This window comes from Vespa crabro, chromosome 4 (genome assembly GCF_910589235.1).
Source record: "Vespa crabro chromosome 4, iyVesCrab1.2, whole genome shotgun sequence".
In the NCBI taxonomy this organism is placed as follows: Eukaryota; Metazoa; Arthropoda; class Insecta; order Hymenoptera; family Vespidae; genus Vespa; species Vespa crabro.
Genome location: NC_060958.1, coordinates 529,473 through 545,320, shown reverse-complemented (window position 1 = coordinate 545,320; position 15,848 = coordinate 529,473). Strand labels below are relative to the sequence as shown.

The 15,848-nt window shown below is 29.1% G+C and overlaps 3 protein-coding genes across 6 annotated transcripts; 1 reads left to right on the top strand and 2 right to left on the bottom strand.

The window, feature by feature from the left end:
• The first annotated feature begins 3,543 nt into the window (after positions 1-3,543).
• LOC124423441 (inhibitor of growth protein 1) lies at positions 3,544-6,978 on the top strand. Its single transcript, XM_046961156.1, has 3 exons — positions 3,544-4,476; positions 4,762-4,965; positions 5,104-6,978. Exons 1-3 carry the CDS (start codon positions 4,341-4,343, stop codon positions 5,679-5,681), a joined length of 918 nt encoding a protein of 305 aa, XP_046817112.1. The 5' UTR covers positions 3,544-4,340; the 3' UTR covers positions 5,682-6,978.
• A 331-nt stretch (positions 6,979-7,309) lies between these two features.
• Positions 7,310-12,111, bottom strand: LOC124423443 (ubiquitin-conjugating enzyme E2-17 kDa). 3 transcript variants are annotated; one of them, XM_046961157.1, is made up of 5 exons: positions 11,350-12,109; positions 10,321-10,401; positions 9,903-10,107; positions 7,964-8,125; positions 7,310-7,430 (listed from the first exon to the last, which is right to left on the bottom strand). In XM_046961157.1, the coding sequence occupies exons 1-4, from the start codon at positions 11,391-11,393 to the stop codon at positions 7,970-7,972; spliced, it is 486 nt and encodes a 161-aa protein (XP_046817113.1). In that variant the 5' UTR covers positions 11,394-12,109; the 3' UTR covers positions 7,310-7,430; positions 7,964-7,969. The 3 variants fall into 3 exon arrangements, with proteins under 3 accessions (XP_046817113.1, XP_046817114.1, XP_046817115.1); XM_046961158.1 differs by lacking the exon at positions 7,310-7,430 and adding an exon at positions 7,598-7,877 and having other exon boundaries at positions 11,350-12,111; XM_046961159.1 differs by lacking the exons at positions 7,310-7,430; positions 7,964-8,125 and adding an exon at positions 8,700-9,030 and having other exon boundaries at positions 11,350-12,106.
• A 459-nt stretch (positions 12,112-12,570) lies between these two features.
• Positions 12,571-15,403, bottom strand: LOC124423440 (X-ray repair cross-complementing protein 6-like). 2 transcript variants are annotated; one of them, XM_046961154.1, is made up of 8 exons: positions 15,056-15,403; positions 14,756-14,924; positions 14,210-14,648; positions 14,028-14,130; positions 13,703-13,931; positions 13,465-13,626; positions 13,155-13,385; positions 12,571-13,076 (listed from the first exon to the last, which is right to left on the bottom strand). In XM_046961154.1, the coding sequence occupies exons 1-8, from the start codon at positions 15,257-15,259 to the stop codon at positions 12,943-12,945; spliced, it is 1,671 nt and encodes a 556-aa protein (XP_046817110.1). In that variant the 5' UTR covers positions 15,260-15,403; the 3' UTR covers positions 12,571-12,942. The 2 variants fall into 2 exon arrangements, with proteins under 2 accessions (XP_046817110.1, XP_046817111.1); XM_046961155.1 differs by having other exon boundaries at positions 14,756-14,974; positions 15,056-15,196.
• Between the last annotated feature and the right edge of the window lie 445 nt (positions 15,404-15,848).

Here is a 15,848-nt window from a genome sequence, read left to right as displayed (position 1 = left end):
CTTGATTAGTAATGTCGCTTGGAAAATGTGAAAATAGTAGCGATCGAAATAAAAACGGAACACTGAAGGATATTGCGAAACAAATTTTTCACGGAAGTCAACGACTCGCCATTGTTGCAAGAATCGCCGCCATATCGGGGAAATAAATTTCGTCCGTTATTGTAGAAAACATAAACGAACGATATTATCGTTGCCGTGTACACACATACACACACACGCGCACACATACACACACACACGTAAACGTATATACGTACAACGAATACATGTGTTTCTTGCAAGATTTACTCCTACAACAAACGTTTACAGAAAGATCAACTTTTGTCAACGACGACTTCCTCGAGCGCAAATGCTGCCTTGCAGAACGAATAGAAGACACCAAAAGAAACCTATTCGTTGCTTCTTTTTCAGTCAGAGTTTATTCAAAAGGGAGAACTATGTTCCTATCGTAGCGATTACCCTTATACCTTTTCGTAAACGCAGCCAGTGTTCCGTATTACAGTGTGTGTAATACACGCAGCTGCATTTGCAAGAGAAGGGAAGAAGAATTTCCCTTTCTCCCTCTCTCTCTCTCTCTCTCTCTCTCTCTTTCTGTACGATGAGAAATAGAGAGATAAAGACAGAGAGCACAGCTATAGATACAATGACTCTGTTTCCCCTTGTTTAAACAGGCCCCGCAATGAGGGAAATCCTACTCGACTCGGCTCGACGAACGGGAATATATCCGAGATTTTCGGCTGGCGCACGTGCGCCTAAGGGACAGAAATTACTGCTATTTTTTTGCCACGTCGTACGTTTCCTGTAAAACCCTTCCGTTCGTTCTCTCGATTGCCAGTGGCACTCTACAAGAGTATCACAAGATGGCGACGAGAATAAATTCCCTCTCTCTCTCTCTCTCTCTCTCTCTATTTCTCTCTTAGTTCTTTTTTCTTCTTTTACAATAGCAATGCACTTTCTGATGATATCTTGATCTGATGATTCCTCTAATAATCCGGTTGATACTATCATGCTTAAGAGTAGCATGATTAATGCTTACGTAAGTACATACACGATAAACGTAAGCTATACGTATTAGATATTCAGGTTGCACCCTTCGTCGTAAGGGAGAGAAGCCTTTTTAGTTCTATTTTCCTTTTCTACGCCCATCCCCCTCCCCCTACGTTCTAAAAGTTGAGGGTCACGCTTTCGAAATCACAAACGAGAAATAAGTTTCTGCGGGTATGTACACGAACTTGTTGCTAATCTAAGCTAAACTTTGACGTTTAAGTACCTTTCGGATATGTTATGGAGTTGAACAAGTTTGTTCTTTTTTTTTTTTTTTCTTTTCTTTTTGACAATCTTTATCATAACGAAAAATTGTAAAAAGTAAGTAATAAATTTATGGTGTTACGTACTAAAGAAAAAAATCAAATACTATAACGATCACGAAGTTTGAAAGATGGATCCATTACGAATAGACGATGACGTAGTACTAATGTAAATACTTGTACGCATTACTATAAATCTCGATCGATTTTATTCTAACATTGTCGAAAAGTCACGAAAGCGACGTAACTATTAAATCATAATTATTTGAAAAACTATAATAATTCATTGAAAATCGACTTTTATACACGTCCTCAAGGCTTTTTTTTTCTTTTTTTCTACCATTCTCATTTTTCTTCCTTCTTCTTTCTCTTTTCTGTCCGACAGATTATTCATTGCGACGAAGAAATGAAAAGACTATGCGTAAAGAGTTACGTACGATGTTACACTGTATACTTGAGAGTCAAGGACGAATAATAAGAAGAATAGCTGAAGGTGCCTCTTATCTTGGAAGAAGATTGTGGGAAAAATGCACCTCGAACGAACGTTTTCGAAAGATGACAACCAATGCACGAAGATATTTGAATTCTTCCTATCGACGACTGCCTTACTTCAAGCAGATTTATGTTTGAGAAGTATGATGCATCACTGACGAAGAATGATGGATGGATGGCTTTGCCTCTTTAACGCCCTCGTAATATAATAAAATCCAAAAAAATAGGGACCACTCGTTAAATCTATTTAACGAATAATATATCATATATTCTATTTCACGATTGATTTCGATCTCTATCAATGCTTTTGACAATAATTCTTTTCAAAAAAAAAAAAAAAAAAAAAAGATATTATATCGCGAAGATGTTCTCTTTTTTTGTTCTTCTTTTATTCCCGAAATTTTGCGATCCATCGTTGAAGTAAAAAATATCGCAAGGAAATATTTAAATGTAATATATGTACATAATTTATCCATGTACATATAAATATAGTACATATTCAAAAGTTTTGATTCATACTTTAGCGGATTCCCGTAGAACAATTTCTCAACTTGCCCATTTTATTTTTATTTTATTATCAGTTAAATTAAATGATAAAAGAATTCATCGTATTAAATTATTTAGGAACAATTTTATCGTATTTAAATCTATGAAAGGTTAACTAGATTGTTTTGTGTAATAAATAAATTTCAAAACCATATAGCGTTGTAAGTTGACCGAGGTAATTATTGGTTCCTATTAAAAAGTTATGTGTTCTATGGAATCTCTTCAATACGCTTCTAAAATATAGGTCAAAAGCAATTCTGAAACACCCTGTATATCACATTCGAAAATGTCTTTATATACATGAACATATATGCATACGTACATATATAATATGTAATAGTTCCTTGTAATTATTTTATAAAACTATATGACTAACTTTTTGTTGAAAAGAAAACGTGCCTCTAATTATGATTCGTGTTTCTTTTCTAAAGATGGCGCTGAACGTTGCAAGCTCGTTACTCCGTCGGTAACACGAATGAACGTATTAAAGTTTCAATCAATAAAGGTGCTAAATTATAAACATGTTTTAATGATATCAACAACTTGTTATCCTGAAATAAATAAAAATATTTAATAATTTAATGATTCAATCTTTTGTGCAATCAATTATTTCCCAATTATATTATTACCGACACTTCCATAAGTTTCGTACTTACGTAGTTCATTTTCCAACCGTTGAGGAACTGATGTCGTTACGTTACACATAATACGATGCAGGCTCTCTCTATTTCCTTCTCTCTCTCTTTTTGTTCCTAAAAATAGTTCTTTTTGAAAATTCTCCAAAGATATAGTATAAGAAAGAAAGCAAGATTCAATTCTCTAACATTTTATTTTCATTAACACAATTTATATTTCATTTAAAAATAAAATAGGTTTGACTTACGTAACCTAACCTATTTTATTCAAAATCCAACCAATCGAAAGATATGTATGAAAATAAATGCTCTTCTATTGGTCGACCTTAGAAACGAATATGGACGTTTCATATCCCAAAAAGAAAAAATTAGTCCGTAAAGTAAAGCGATATATATATTTACTAAAGCATATTATACAATAAGAACGTTTTATTTCTAATTCAATGTACTGAAAATCCATCGAAATCAATTGTCCAATTATCAGTGAGAGATCGATATGACGTTATTTAATTTTAATCGAGTTCGAACGATCGATACTATTCGAGTATAATCGACTTATTTCATTGGCCGTGAACAAGTGCGACTTGTAGTTCTGTTTCCGAAATAAACGCGCGTTATGATACTTGCAGAAGCCATCGGAATGCAGATTACGAATTTCCATCGTGTGTATTATGCTCATTGTAGACTGTTTTTCTCTGTAGTGGTATATCTCGTTCGGCAATGAAAACAAAAGAAGCAAATGGCATCGACATGATTGATAGTGAAAAAGTGATATTCGAGGATGTTTCTTTTATGTTCCGTCATGTGAACGGTTTATGGACGTAGGTGGTATACATTGGCGTAAAAAAAGGAGGAAGAAGAAAAAAAACAAAAAGAAAGAAAAAAAAGAAATAAAATAAAATAGAAAGAGAGAAGAACCGGTGTGACGACTTTCGGATCGTCTGTTTTTGTGGTAATAGGAAGGAAAAGAAAAGAGAAGAAAGAAAGAAAGGAAAAGGTAGACAGAGAGAGAGAGAGAGAGAGAGAGAGAGAGAGTGGGAGTGGGAGAGAGAGAGAGAAACGGTCATAAAAAAAAAAAAAGAATTAGTTACGATTGTATATGCGGCGCACGCGTACATAACATATACACATACGTGATTTTCCGTAAATTAGCCGCATATATGACTATATGTTACAAACGATACACCGTAGAAACGATATGTGAGAAAAAATTTAAGAGACTTTTACTTCAAGCGATCTTACAATAATCATCGTTCGTCGTTTGGTGCTGTTTACGTATATAAAGTTTTCTTCTTTTAACGAGATACGAAAGACTGGGGGGGGGAAAAAAAAAAGAAAAAGAAAAATAAAAAAGAAAAAAATGTTAAATCAAGCGGTCGTCGAGGCTCTATATTCAGCTACATACATTGAAAATTATTTGGACTGTGTCGAAAATCTTCCTAATGATTTGCAAAGACACGTTTCACGTCTTCGCGAATTGGATGCCACTTGTCAAAGTAAGTTTAATTAACGTTATTATTTCAAATTCGTCGATCCTAAAGACATATAAAAATCTTTCGGGTTTTCCTTTCTTTTTTTTTTTCTTTTTTTTTTTTTTTTTTTCTTTCTTTTCTTTTCTCCTCCTAAGAAATGATATTTTACTTATACGTACTTATTCGTACCGTTTATACCTTAGAGAGGATTAATTATTAATGAAAGAAATATAATATTCTTTTATTTATTTATTTATTTTTTTTTTTTTTTTTGTTTTCCTCCTCTTATTTATTTTCAATCGAAATTAGCGTACTTGCGAGAGGTAGACCAACACCAGGAAGCACTGAGGAATGATATTGATCTATCCGTAAGAAGAAGAGCACTTTTGAGAGTACAACAGGCACTTATTGCCGCTCAAGAAATTGGAGATGAAAAATTACAAATAGTACAGCAGGTTCAAGATTTGATAGAGAATAAATCTAGACAACTTGACGTAGATTATCATAATCTAGGTATGCAATATGATACGATTATATGCATGTTGTTATCTTCTTTCTTTTTGTAAGATCTTACCTAAATGTGTTAGACAAAAAGAGTATATGTGTGTCGACGATATTCTTTAATGTATAATAATATTATGTACATTTTAGATTTTGGTAAAGAACAAGAGAATTGTGAATCCAATCGTGAATCAAATTCAAATATTAATTCCAATTCATCTACGAATGCAAATAATGCCGAACGTTTGCCAAAACGTGCTAGAAGAACGAGAACAGAGACTTTGGTTGAATCGGGACATGCTATGGATATGATCGTAGTATCTGAAACAAGATCAAATTCATTAACTAATTCAAGTAATGGTAATCAAAAGAAGACAACTACTGCGAATACTGGTAAAAAGAAGAAAAGAAAGTCTAGACAAGGTAATCAACATAATCAACATAGGGAAGATACTCCACCACCATTGGAAGATGATCTTGCGATAGATCCAGATGAGCCAACATATTGTCTATGCGATCAAATTTCATACGGAGAAATGATACTTTGTGATAATGATTTATGTCCAATAGAGTGGTTCCATTTTTCTTGTGTGTCATTAAGTACTAAACCAAAAGGTAAATGGTTTTGCCCAAAGTGTCGTGGAGATCGTCCAAACGTTATGAAACCAAAAGCACAATTTTTGAAAGAACTTGAAAGGTACAATAAAGAGAAAGAAGAAAAATCGTAGCAGACAAAGTATGGTTGAAGATTTTTTTAAGATTTCAAAGCATTCGATGTAAAACAATATTATATTTAATTAGAATTTCACTTTGATCTATGAATTGTATTCATCAAAGTTTAAATATTCTAGGGTCTAATTAAAATCAAGTGAATTGTATTAAATTATGACACTGATAATGAAAATGATTATTGTATATAATAATTACTTTATAGTTTGACTAAACCAGTGATATTGGGTTACATCCAAAGATTAAAGCCGGCTAAACACAGAGTCTCGTATAAAAGAAAGAAAAAAGAAAAAGAAAAAAAAAAAAATTAGTACATAGAAAATATTCATAATATAACTCTATACATTATTTGCATAAGTAGTATTAATTACTTAATTATAATAATTCTTAAAAGCTTAAAAAGGACGAAATGTGAAAACTTCTTAGATCTATAGTTACTTAATAGGAAATCTTTAGATACAGAGGATATATATCATATATGAAAAATCGTTTAAGCAAACTATCTCCATATTAGCGAAATAATAAATGTATAAAAATTGCAACTTATAATTTTAATAGCTTTTGTGACATGGAAGGGATGTTCTCAATAGTTTTCTCCTAAAATTGTAATATAATTTAGAGTATTTTGTTATTTTAAACTTCTCTTATGTATCTTAATATTTATCGAAAATACGTTATTTTTCTTCTTGTATATTAATAAATAAAAATTAATTATAATGTTATGTAAAACAAAACGTAAATGAAATGAGCAGGAGTCTCGTAATTTATATGTTCATTGAATTATTTCTTAATCGATTAATACAAAATTTTACATAAATCTTATATTAGAAATATAAGATCAAGTATAAGTAACATAATATATTTCAGAATTTATTGAAGGAAACAAGGTTATATTATATAAAAGTTGATTACATTGTTAAATTGCATATGATAAATTATAGAAAGTGAGTTTCTTATGGTTCTATCTCAAATTTATATTATTCATTTATAATTTTATTAAGATGGGATTCAATTATTTGCAACGGCAAAATAAAACAAAAGACAAATGTATATAAAATCAAAACTAAATGTGTGAAGATTTGTTTTCTTTTTTCTTTTTTTTTTTCTTTTTTTTTTTCAATGACTTCAAGCATTAATATTTTTGTAATGATTTTTAAACAAAACTCCATTTTAAATATAAATTCAAATTTATATGCTTTAAAACAATAACTCATAAAATTAAAATTGAACTGAAATATCATTGTGCTTGAAGTCCTTGAAATAAAAAATAAAAAAAAAAAAAAAAAAAAAAAAAAAGTAAAAAAAAATAATAATAAAAAAAAAAGAAATAAAGTACAATGCATAAAGTAAATTGACACTTAACAAATTTCAACTTCTAAGTATCCTATCGAAGACAAAACAGGAATAGGTAATATACGTACAAATGCCCTTGGTCTATAATATAATAAATTTCACATATATCAAGTTACGTATTCCATTTTCTATGAAACAAATTATTATACGTGTAGAGAAATTCATTTTACATTTTCAAATAATAATTCTTATTAATGCATCATTGTGATATTACAAAAAAGAGTATTTGTACATATGTTTTCTTTTTTCTTTTCTTATTGTTTTGTTATTCATGTTAAAGCACCTAAAATGTATTTATTATGAGCAAAAACCATACACATATTGTATTTATACTTATAAGTATAGATCACATAAGTTTCTCAGTGCGATTCCCATGTCATTCCAGGACTCTAAATCTGAAATAAATTCAATATTTTATGGAAATTAATAATCTAACGTCTTGGAAAAACTTTGCGAAATTATTTTTAAAAGTATTTATAAAAAGAAAGAAAAAATTCTCGAGAATTAATATATTATCAATAATCGCATCATGATCGAATTCGTGATTCATATTATAATCGTCATTTCTAATACGAATTAAAAGTACAAAAACAAATGATTGATCGTCGAAATTTACCAAACGTTTTACCTTCTTATCTATTTCATTATACACCGCAATTGATTTCTCCTTCGAATTTTTTTGATAGTATGTATTTAATATATATAACTATATATATATATTAAATACGAATATTTTATATATGTGTGTACATGTATGTATGTGTATGAATATATATATATTTCTAATAATTTCTAATATTACTAATGAATTGTAGTGTGATTTCAAAGTTGTCTCGATAAACCTATGGAGAATTCTCGAGTAAGAATTATTATGATAACAAGTCAATTAATAATAAGTATAATATAAAGAGATAGATGAGAGGCATACTTAATGTCAGCGAGGATCCTCCGTATGACTTTCTTGAAAGTTTAACCAAGACTGTTCAACAACTGTGGCTACTCTCTTTTCATATTCTCGTTTGTTCTCTTGGTACAATTGTGCTGCTAGAGAATTTGCCGGTGAATTTGGATTTGGTTCGTCCAATAATGACTGAAACAAATAAATTAAAAATTTTAAATCCCTTTTAATGTGCAAGCGTTACAAATTAAAACAATATAAAAACACAACTGTACAAATACATACTATTAAAATTATTTACATTATGGGAAATTAAAGCTTCAAGTTTCAAGCTGAAATTAAAAGTACAGGACAAACACAAAAAAAGAAAAAAGAAAAAAAAAAAAAATAAAACAAAAGGTTGCAAAAAAGTTGTAAGACTATAAAAGTGAAATTATGCATTTATTAGTAAAGTGTGTGTGTATGTGTGCGCGCGTTCGCGCTTGTGTGTACGATTGCGTGCGCTCGCGCATATATATATATATATATGTATACATATATGTATACATATACATATATTTATATAACATGTATAAGTGAATTTAGGTATTGTACGAAGTACTAAAATCTAATTTAAAAAATAAAACTATAAGTCTGCGCTTTTCAAAGGTATTAATTTTTTGCACAGAAACAAAAAGTCGAATATATCATATATATATATATATATATCTTATCATCTAATATTATTAATTTTTCATGTTATTTATCAGATATCGAAATAAATAAATTACACAATTTTATAATAATTTATTATTCAACATTGTAAAAATTCGGTCTAATGTTGCACATTTGTGGTAATTCAATAGAGCTTTTGGAAGAAACATGCTAAGGTTCAGCGCAAGCTCCTTGGTAAGGCTGCACATTCTCCTCCATATCTAATCGCCTGTAGATGGTTGGATAATGCTGCGACAGCATCATGAAAACGTCTGTGATTAATCCACAAAACTCTGCTCCACACAAGCCTTCACTCGTTTCTCGTACTCGCGTCGATTCTCTTTGTACAGTTGTGCTGCCATTGAGTTGGCAGGTGAATTCGGGTTCGGGTCACTTAACAGCGACTGCAACCACATAAGTCGTATTCGTTATAGAAAAATTCAAACGTTTCTTTTAAAATGCATGGCTTATAAATTTTATCTAAATGACAAAATTGTTAATATAGCTTGGCATTGGTGAAAGACAATTTGTTTGCGAAGAATGGAAAACCTTATGCATAGTGTAAGAAATTACTAAATTTTTAGTGCACGTCATTCGCTTTATCGAATGACCTAAGACTTTGTTGAATTGCAACCGCTGTTAAGAGAGAAAAATGAACAATTCGCCATTTTAAGAAATAATTATTCTATGAGAAAAATAATAGTTGGATTCATATGTATAATTTTTAAAACAAAACATGGATAAGATTTATGAAAAATATTTGAGAATGAAAAAAGAACAATAAATTATTTTTTATTTTACATTATATTAATCCAAGGATATAACTAATCTAATAATTTTATATATAAATATTACAAAGAGTACCCTTAATAAACTTTTCTATCTCAAATATTTGAAGAAATTAAATGTGACAAAAAAAAAAAAAAATAAGGGGAGCTATAATATAGATCAATCCATCATTTAATATAAGATCTACACTTGCGTTTTTATATATATATATATATATATATATGTATTATATAAACCAACCTCGTGAATTATGTGGGTACTCTTGTGTGAATATCGCTATATAATCTTTGTACATATAAACACATTATTGTCATGCAGATGCATTCAGTTTTGTTAACAATTAAATAAATTAAATTCTGTTATATAATAATTTATAATGCAAATCAAATTACGTACTAACGCGAAGAAGCGTTACATCACTACATAAATTTGAAAATTATTAAGATAATAATATTTAAATAATACCTGTGAATAAATTTTCATTTACCTGTATAGATGTTAAGATGGCAGAAACATCATATGTAGGACTCCAACGATTTTGTAGAATATCAAGGCAAATACCCCCATCTGCGTATACATTAGGGTGAAACATCTTACTGACAAATCTTACTGTAGGGGGCTTATTTGGATATTCTTCCGTGAACTCTATTGTGAGTTTAAATGTACCATCCTCAAATGGAGTGTCATGTGGTCTAAAACAAATAAAAAAAGAAAAAAGAAAAAAAAAATCGCAATACCGAATGTTAAATAATTATATTAAAGTTAAACGAAGCTTAGAGAGTATATATTTTGAGGTTAAGAGATCAGAGAACAAAAAAAATGTTTTCTTTATAATACTTTTTAACAAAGATAATATAAATTAATAATTACACGTTATAGTTACAAATAAAATTTAGATTTCTTACCCAAATATAACAGCATTCCATATCATAATATTATTGTCTGTAGGTGCACCAGATACTCCAGTAGGTGGATCTTCTTGTAATCTATTTAAATGTAATATATATATACATATATTATTTATATAGTTTATTTATACTTTTATCTTATATATTTAAATATGTATCTATTGTATTCTAATATTCATTGCTGGAATAATTACTCTTTAGAATATAATGCCAGTTCCATGCTAGATAAATAAAATCAATAAACATAGTTTTAACAAACTTATATAATAACAAATATTTATGTATATTACAAAATGATAATTTAAAAAAAAGAAAAAAAAAGGAAAAGAAAAGAAAGAAAAAAAGAAAAAGAAAACACATTAGATATATCGATGAAAAATTGTGCCAAAGTTTAAATATGCTGCTTCAAAGGCCTTTCATACTATTTATAGCCGTTAGAAATGTGCGTTTAAAAATATTCTACAAGTTTACTTATTAAATATCCTAATACATTGAAATGTAATAAAAGATCCTTATATATATATATATATACATATATATATTACGTTTCAATCAGAGTAGATGGAACATAAACGAAAGAAACAATCCTTTTAAAATAATATAAAAAGATAAAAACTTTTAAAGGGAGAATACATTTGAAAAAGTACCAAAGGAGAAGGTTTATAAGAACATCAATGGATAAACAAACAGGCTTATTCATAAAAGTTTTCCTTGGCAAAAGAAGAAGAACATTTACAAGGTGCACTTCACAAGCACAAGTTCCTAATAATAACTTCGTCTTCACAATGACGTTCGTACACGTTGCGTATACTCGGGATAACTCGAATTCATTCTCTCCCGCGAGAACGATACGTAGAGATATTTATACAGGTTATTCCATTAGAAAATTCTTATATTACTTTTTTAATAATATTGATAGAATCTATAGACGTTTGAACGATAAAATGACAAAGTTAGTTTTAATATTAAATATAAATGATGATGATGATGATGATGATGATGATGATGATGATGAAAAAATCGTACCTCTTAAAATCTCTCATTAGCCTTCTTCTTGCAGGGGTAGACATCCCTTACGAACGGTTTGGTCGCTCCCAAATCGTCGAAACGAAATAATATTCTTGACCGTTCCGAATAGTTCCTTGGCACCTTTCGTTAATGCGTTTATCGTGGAACAGAAAGGAGATTAAAAAAAAAGAAAGAGATTGTGAGAGAAGAAAGTTTAACGCGCCGCCCGTCGACTCTACAATTTCTTCTTCTTCTTCGTCGTCCTCTTCTTCTTCTTCTTCTTCTTCTTCTTTCTTTTTACGATCTCGTCGCTCGCAACAAAATCGACTGTTGTTCCTTTACTGCGTACGCGTCTCTGTCTCTCTCTTGCACTTCGAGCCTTTTGTCACACCGAAGGCCACCCTCCTTCGGTATAATACCGTTATAGGTTGTTCAAAATTAGTTCTGTTTTAAGACTTTGGAATTAACACTTGATTCGGCCTATCGATATATTATGTGTACATAGGCGAAGCGTTAATTTTTCATCGTTCCCGAGCGAGGAATGAAGCCGCGCCAGCGCTAATACCCCCTCTGCTACGACGAGAACTGCGACTGTCCCGATGAATTCATTCGTCAGACTATCAAAAACGACGAACAGCTGTACTATACCGAAACCGAACTAAGCAGAATAAGAAATGAGTAAGAATCGCAACTCTCTTTCACTCTACCATCACCGATAAGTAACTTGCTTCCTCGCTTTGTGTGTTACAACTCGTCTCTGTTGTGTGTGTGTGTGTGTGTATGTGTTTTCAGAAGGGACCTTCAAATTGAGATTTTCCCTTAGCCAATCACGTTCTTAGTTTATCTCTTACGTTTCTATCACGAGGTTATCGTTGATTGGCTTATTTCGAACGAACATTGTAAACAAAGCATAAATCGAATTGTCCAATATAACATAAATGTTCAAAAATAATATAAATATTTTATGATTATCTTATTATTACGATTCATTTTTATATTACATTAAATTGTTAATTTTAATTATTTTATTATATCGCATTAAAATCAAGTAACAATAATTTACGACATATTTTATTTCAATGGTATATTTTTTTTTATTAATTTTCATTTATTTTCTTTATTATTTCTCTTTAGCTTTTATATATATTATTAATAAATCAATGTAAAATATTATTTCATTAACGAAAATATTTTACCGTAACTTAAGAAAATTATTAAAATATAATTATTCCATCATTGTTTATCTTTTATGAATAAATTTTATTGACAATATCGTTTATTTTCAAATACATATAAAATTTTAGATATAAAATATAGACTTTTAAAATCTTAGATGTAATATCAAAAGGATTCTTTTAGATTTCTAAGTTTTATCAAAATCTATTCCATAATGCTACTATGTACGTTTTTTTTTTCTTTTTTTTTTTTTTTTTGTTCAGATGTGGTTAAACCAGCATCGCGCAAAAATAATTTTAGATACGACACTAGAACGTCGATCCAATTAAAAAGAGCAAATTTAATACCTTCTTTTTTTCTTCACTATATAAATTATAATTTATAATAACTTATTTTGTTTCGTAAGCTCAAAAAAATATCTTTATCTCATCAGAACTAATTGGTATTCTTATTAGATTTCTTAGGTTTTTTGCTGCGCGATGGACCAAAATCTTCTTCCAGCATAAATAAGTCATTAACTTGTTCTGTTAAATCACCTATTCTTTCTCGAAGCAAATCTTCGTTGGGAACTGAAATATTATCTTTAAATATTAAAATTATTCTTTGCCCTTTGATCTATATTCAACTACTATTGTTATAATGCTCACGTGTTTCATCCTTTGGAGGATCTTGTACATCAAGATCCAAAGCTAATGTCTCCACACTTTGCAATTTATATGATAATTTAGGATTTGGAAAATTTTCTGGTTCATAAATTTTACTAGATTTTTCAATAATTTGTTCAAACAATTCAACACCTTCATAATTAATTGGAACTGTTTTATCTTGATCATTATACGTATACTGATACATTTCTTCAGTAAAATTATTTACATTTTCTAAAAAAAAAAAGAAAAAAAAAATGATACAAACAATTACTAGTAATTCTTATAAATAAAATTTGAATTTTGAACGAACCATTATATGGTATTTTGTATAAATAAAATCCTCCTTTATCAGATATTGGCATCATGTTGTATAAATATGATCCAAAATGTTTTCTCAAAGTTACTCTACATATTATTATAAGATTCCTTGCTTTACATTTATGTAATAAAGCGGCAAATAATAATTGTTCACCTAAGAAATAAGATTAACGATATTATTATTATTATTTTTCTTTTTTTTCTTTAAATAAAATATTCAAAGATATTACCTTCACTGCAATTTTTATTACAAGAAACAAAATAAGGTGCATGGAGGTGATACATTGGATCACAATAAAAAGGTTTAAGGCCGATCATATCTATTCCCACTTCAAAAATATTATTAAAAGTTTTAATTTCGTCCACTGTAAAATAGATCTTTTCTCCACCAAATTCTTTCATTTTTCTCAAATCTGTAGATAGTAAAATTTCTTTATCTACATCTTCATCATCTTCCTCCTAGACATATAAGTAATACAATTAATAAAATATTTTTTATCTATTATAACAACAAAATATATATATATATATATATATATATATATGAATACAAACATTTTCTGTATTTTCAGAATACATTTTTCGATGATATGTATATGCAATCAGAGGAGCATTATTTTCTGAATTCATTGTCATTTTTTTCACATCTTGATGCTTACTACGACGCATATTATAAAAAGTATAAGTATATCATAAGAAGTATATTATAAATAAATAATAAAAATAGTCAAACGTACACACAAACATTACATATATCTACATTTATTATGACATGATTGCCAATTCTCCAAGGTAATTTTGCTATACGTTTAGATGGCCGTTTTACTTGTTGCAATAAATCTCTGTAAGAAGTTCTTTGATAATCCTCTTCATTAATATTCTTGGAAAGCATTTCAATGTCTTTGAAAAAATGTTCAACGTTCCACGTTTCACCCAAACCAACTACATAAAGTGATATACCCAAATAATTGTAAGAGGCTGCTTTATCTCTGATACGACTTTTTTCCTTTTCATCAGTCAATGGTGGAACATCGTGACACGTATATAATATAACTCTACGTGTAGACATTGTTACATTACGAAAACTAATAAAACTTTGACTTGCATGCCATAAGGCATCATGAAGAGGATAATTTACAGAGGAGCTCATATTTTTATAATCCTTCCAATTATCTCCTATTAAAATAAAATTAATTAGAATACAAATAAATACAATCTAATATAGTTAATATAAAATGTTAATGAGTAAGAACATATTATTAAAATTTTTTTCTACAACTCACGTATTTTTTCGGCCTCTTTTAATTTATTTATATTAATAAGAGAAAATTTCTTTAACGCAATGTTTTCTATTTTTGTTTTTATATCGCACGTTTCCGTACCCATAAATATTAAACCCATCCAATCTTGTCTGTTCCAAACTAATTTTTGTTTCAGTATATGAATATATTTCTAAATAATGGATGAAGATGGTATTAAATGTAAATTCATATTGTGAGAGACTGCAAATAAGTTTTTAATAGCAAAAATCATATATCTCAAAAAAAAAAAGAAAAGAAAAGAAAAAAAAAAACAAATGATACCTCTATACACTCTACAAAAAATGGTTTTCCTTCCTTATTATTGTTAAACATTTCAGGAGAAGTATCAATCAAAAAGATTATACCATCACGGACACCATACAATTCATCTGGATCTGCTAGTTTATCAACATCGTCTTCTTTCTCAAGATCATCTTGTTTCTCAGAATAATCTTGAGTATCATATTTTTCTCCAATTGTCGACATGTTTTTATTCAAACTGAATAATCTTACAAAATGTTTCTGTTATCGTATATTAACGTTATTATCAAAGATAATAATTATCTCACAGATCACATAAAATCCATTAACTGTTTGAATTTAGGCCGCAGAATATGAAACAGATAATAATAATAATAATGTATCATTGATCAAACGAACTTATCCTTATGTTCCGCAAGAGACCGCTACTGTCGCTCGCGTACATGTCGCTGATTGGCTCATTATTTTGCTAAATGTTGTCATAGATAGCACGTGGTCAGCATTAAGGTTACATAAAAAGAACATTGCAATTTAAAGGCGGTAAACTACCGTCATTATCCTTTCAAATTGTATTTCTATCTCATTTGCGCTTTTACAAATGTTCTATCCGAATGATTATATTTTAACCATCATTCAATAATTGATTGTTTACAATTTTATTATATTTCGTTTTTAATGTTTTTTAAAATACTCTAATCAATATATATATATATATATAATAGCGTTATAAGCATTAATAATCAAAATATTATAAGATTACAAATCAAGTTAAATAATACTATAATGATTTAGAGACATTTAAGAAAATACTAGT

Coding starts and splice junctions, on each gene's coding strand:
- LOC124423441 (XM_046961156.1), top strand. CDS start 4,341: ATGTTAAATCAAGCGGTCGTCGAGGCTCTATATTCAGCTACATACATT. Junction 4,477..4,761: donor ATTGGATGCCACTTGTCAAA/GTAAGTTTAATT, acceptor AATCGAAATTAG/CGTACTTGCGAGAGGTAGAC. Junction 4,966..5,103: donor CGTAGATTATCATAATCTAG/GTATGCAATATG, acceptor TGTACATTTTAG/ATTTTGGTAAAGAACAAGAG.
- LOC124423443 (XM_046961158.1), bottom strand. CDS start 11,393: ATGTCTACCCCTGCAAGAAGAAGGCTAATGAGAGATTTTAAGAG. Junction 10,108..10,320: donor TGGAATGCTGTTATATTTGG/GTAAGAAATCTA, acceptor TATTTGTTTTAG/ACCACATGACACTCCATTTG. Junction 8,126..9,902: donor CCATCTTAACATCTATACAG/GTAAATGAAAAT, acceptor TATTTGTTTCAG/TCATTATTGGACGAACCAAA.
- LOC124423440 (XM_046961154.1), bottom strand. CDS start 15,259: ATGTCGACAATTGGAGAAAAATATGATACTCAAGATTATTCTGAGAAA. Junction 14,649..14,755: donor AAAAGAGGCCGAAAAAATAC/GTGAGTTGTAGA, acceptor TTATTTTAATAG/GAGATAATTGGAAGGATTAT. Junction 13,077..13,154: donor TCCTCCAAAGGATGAAACAC/GTGAGCATTATA, acceptor ATAATATTTCAG/TTCCCAACGAAGATTTGCTT.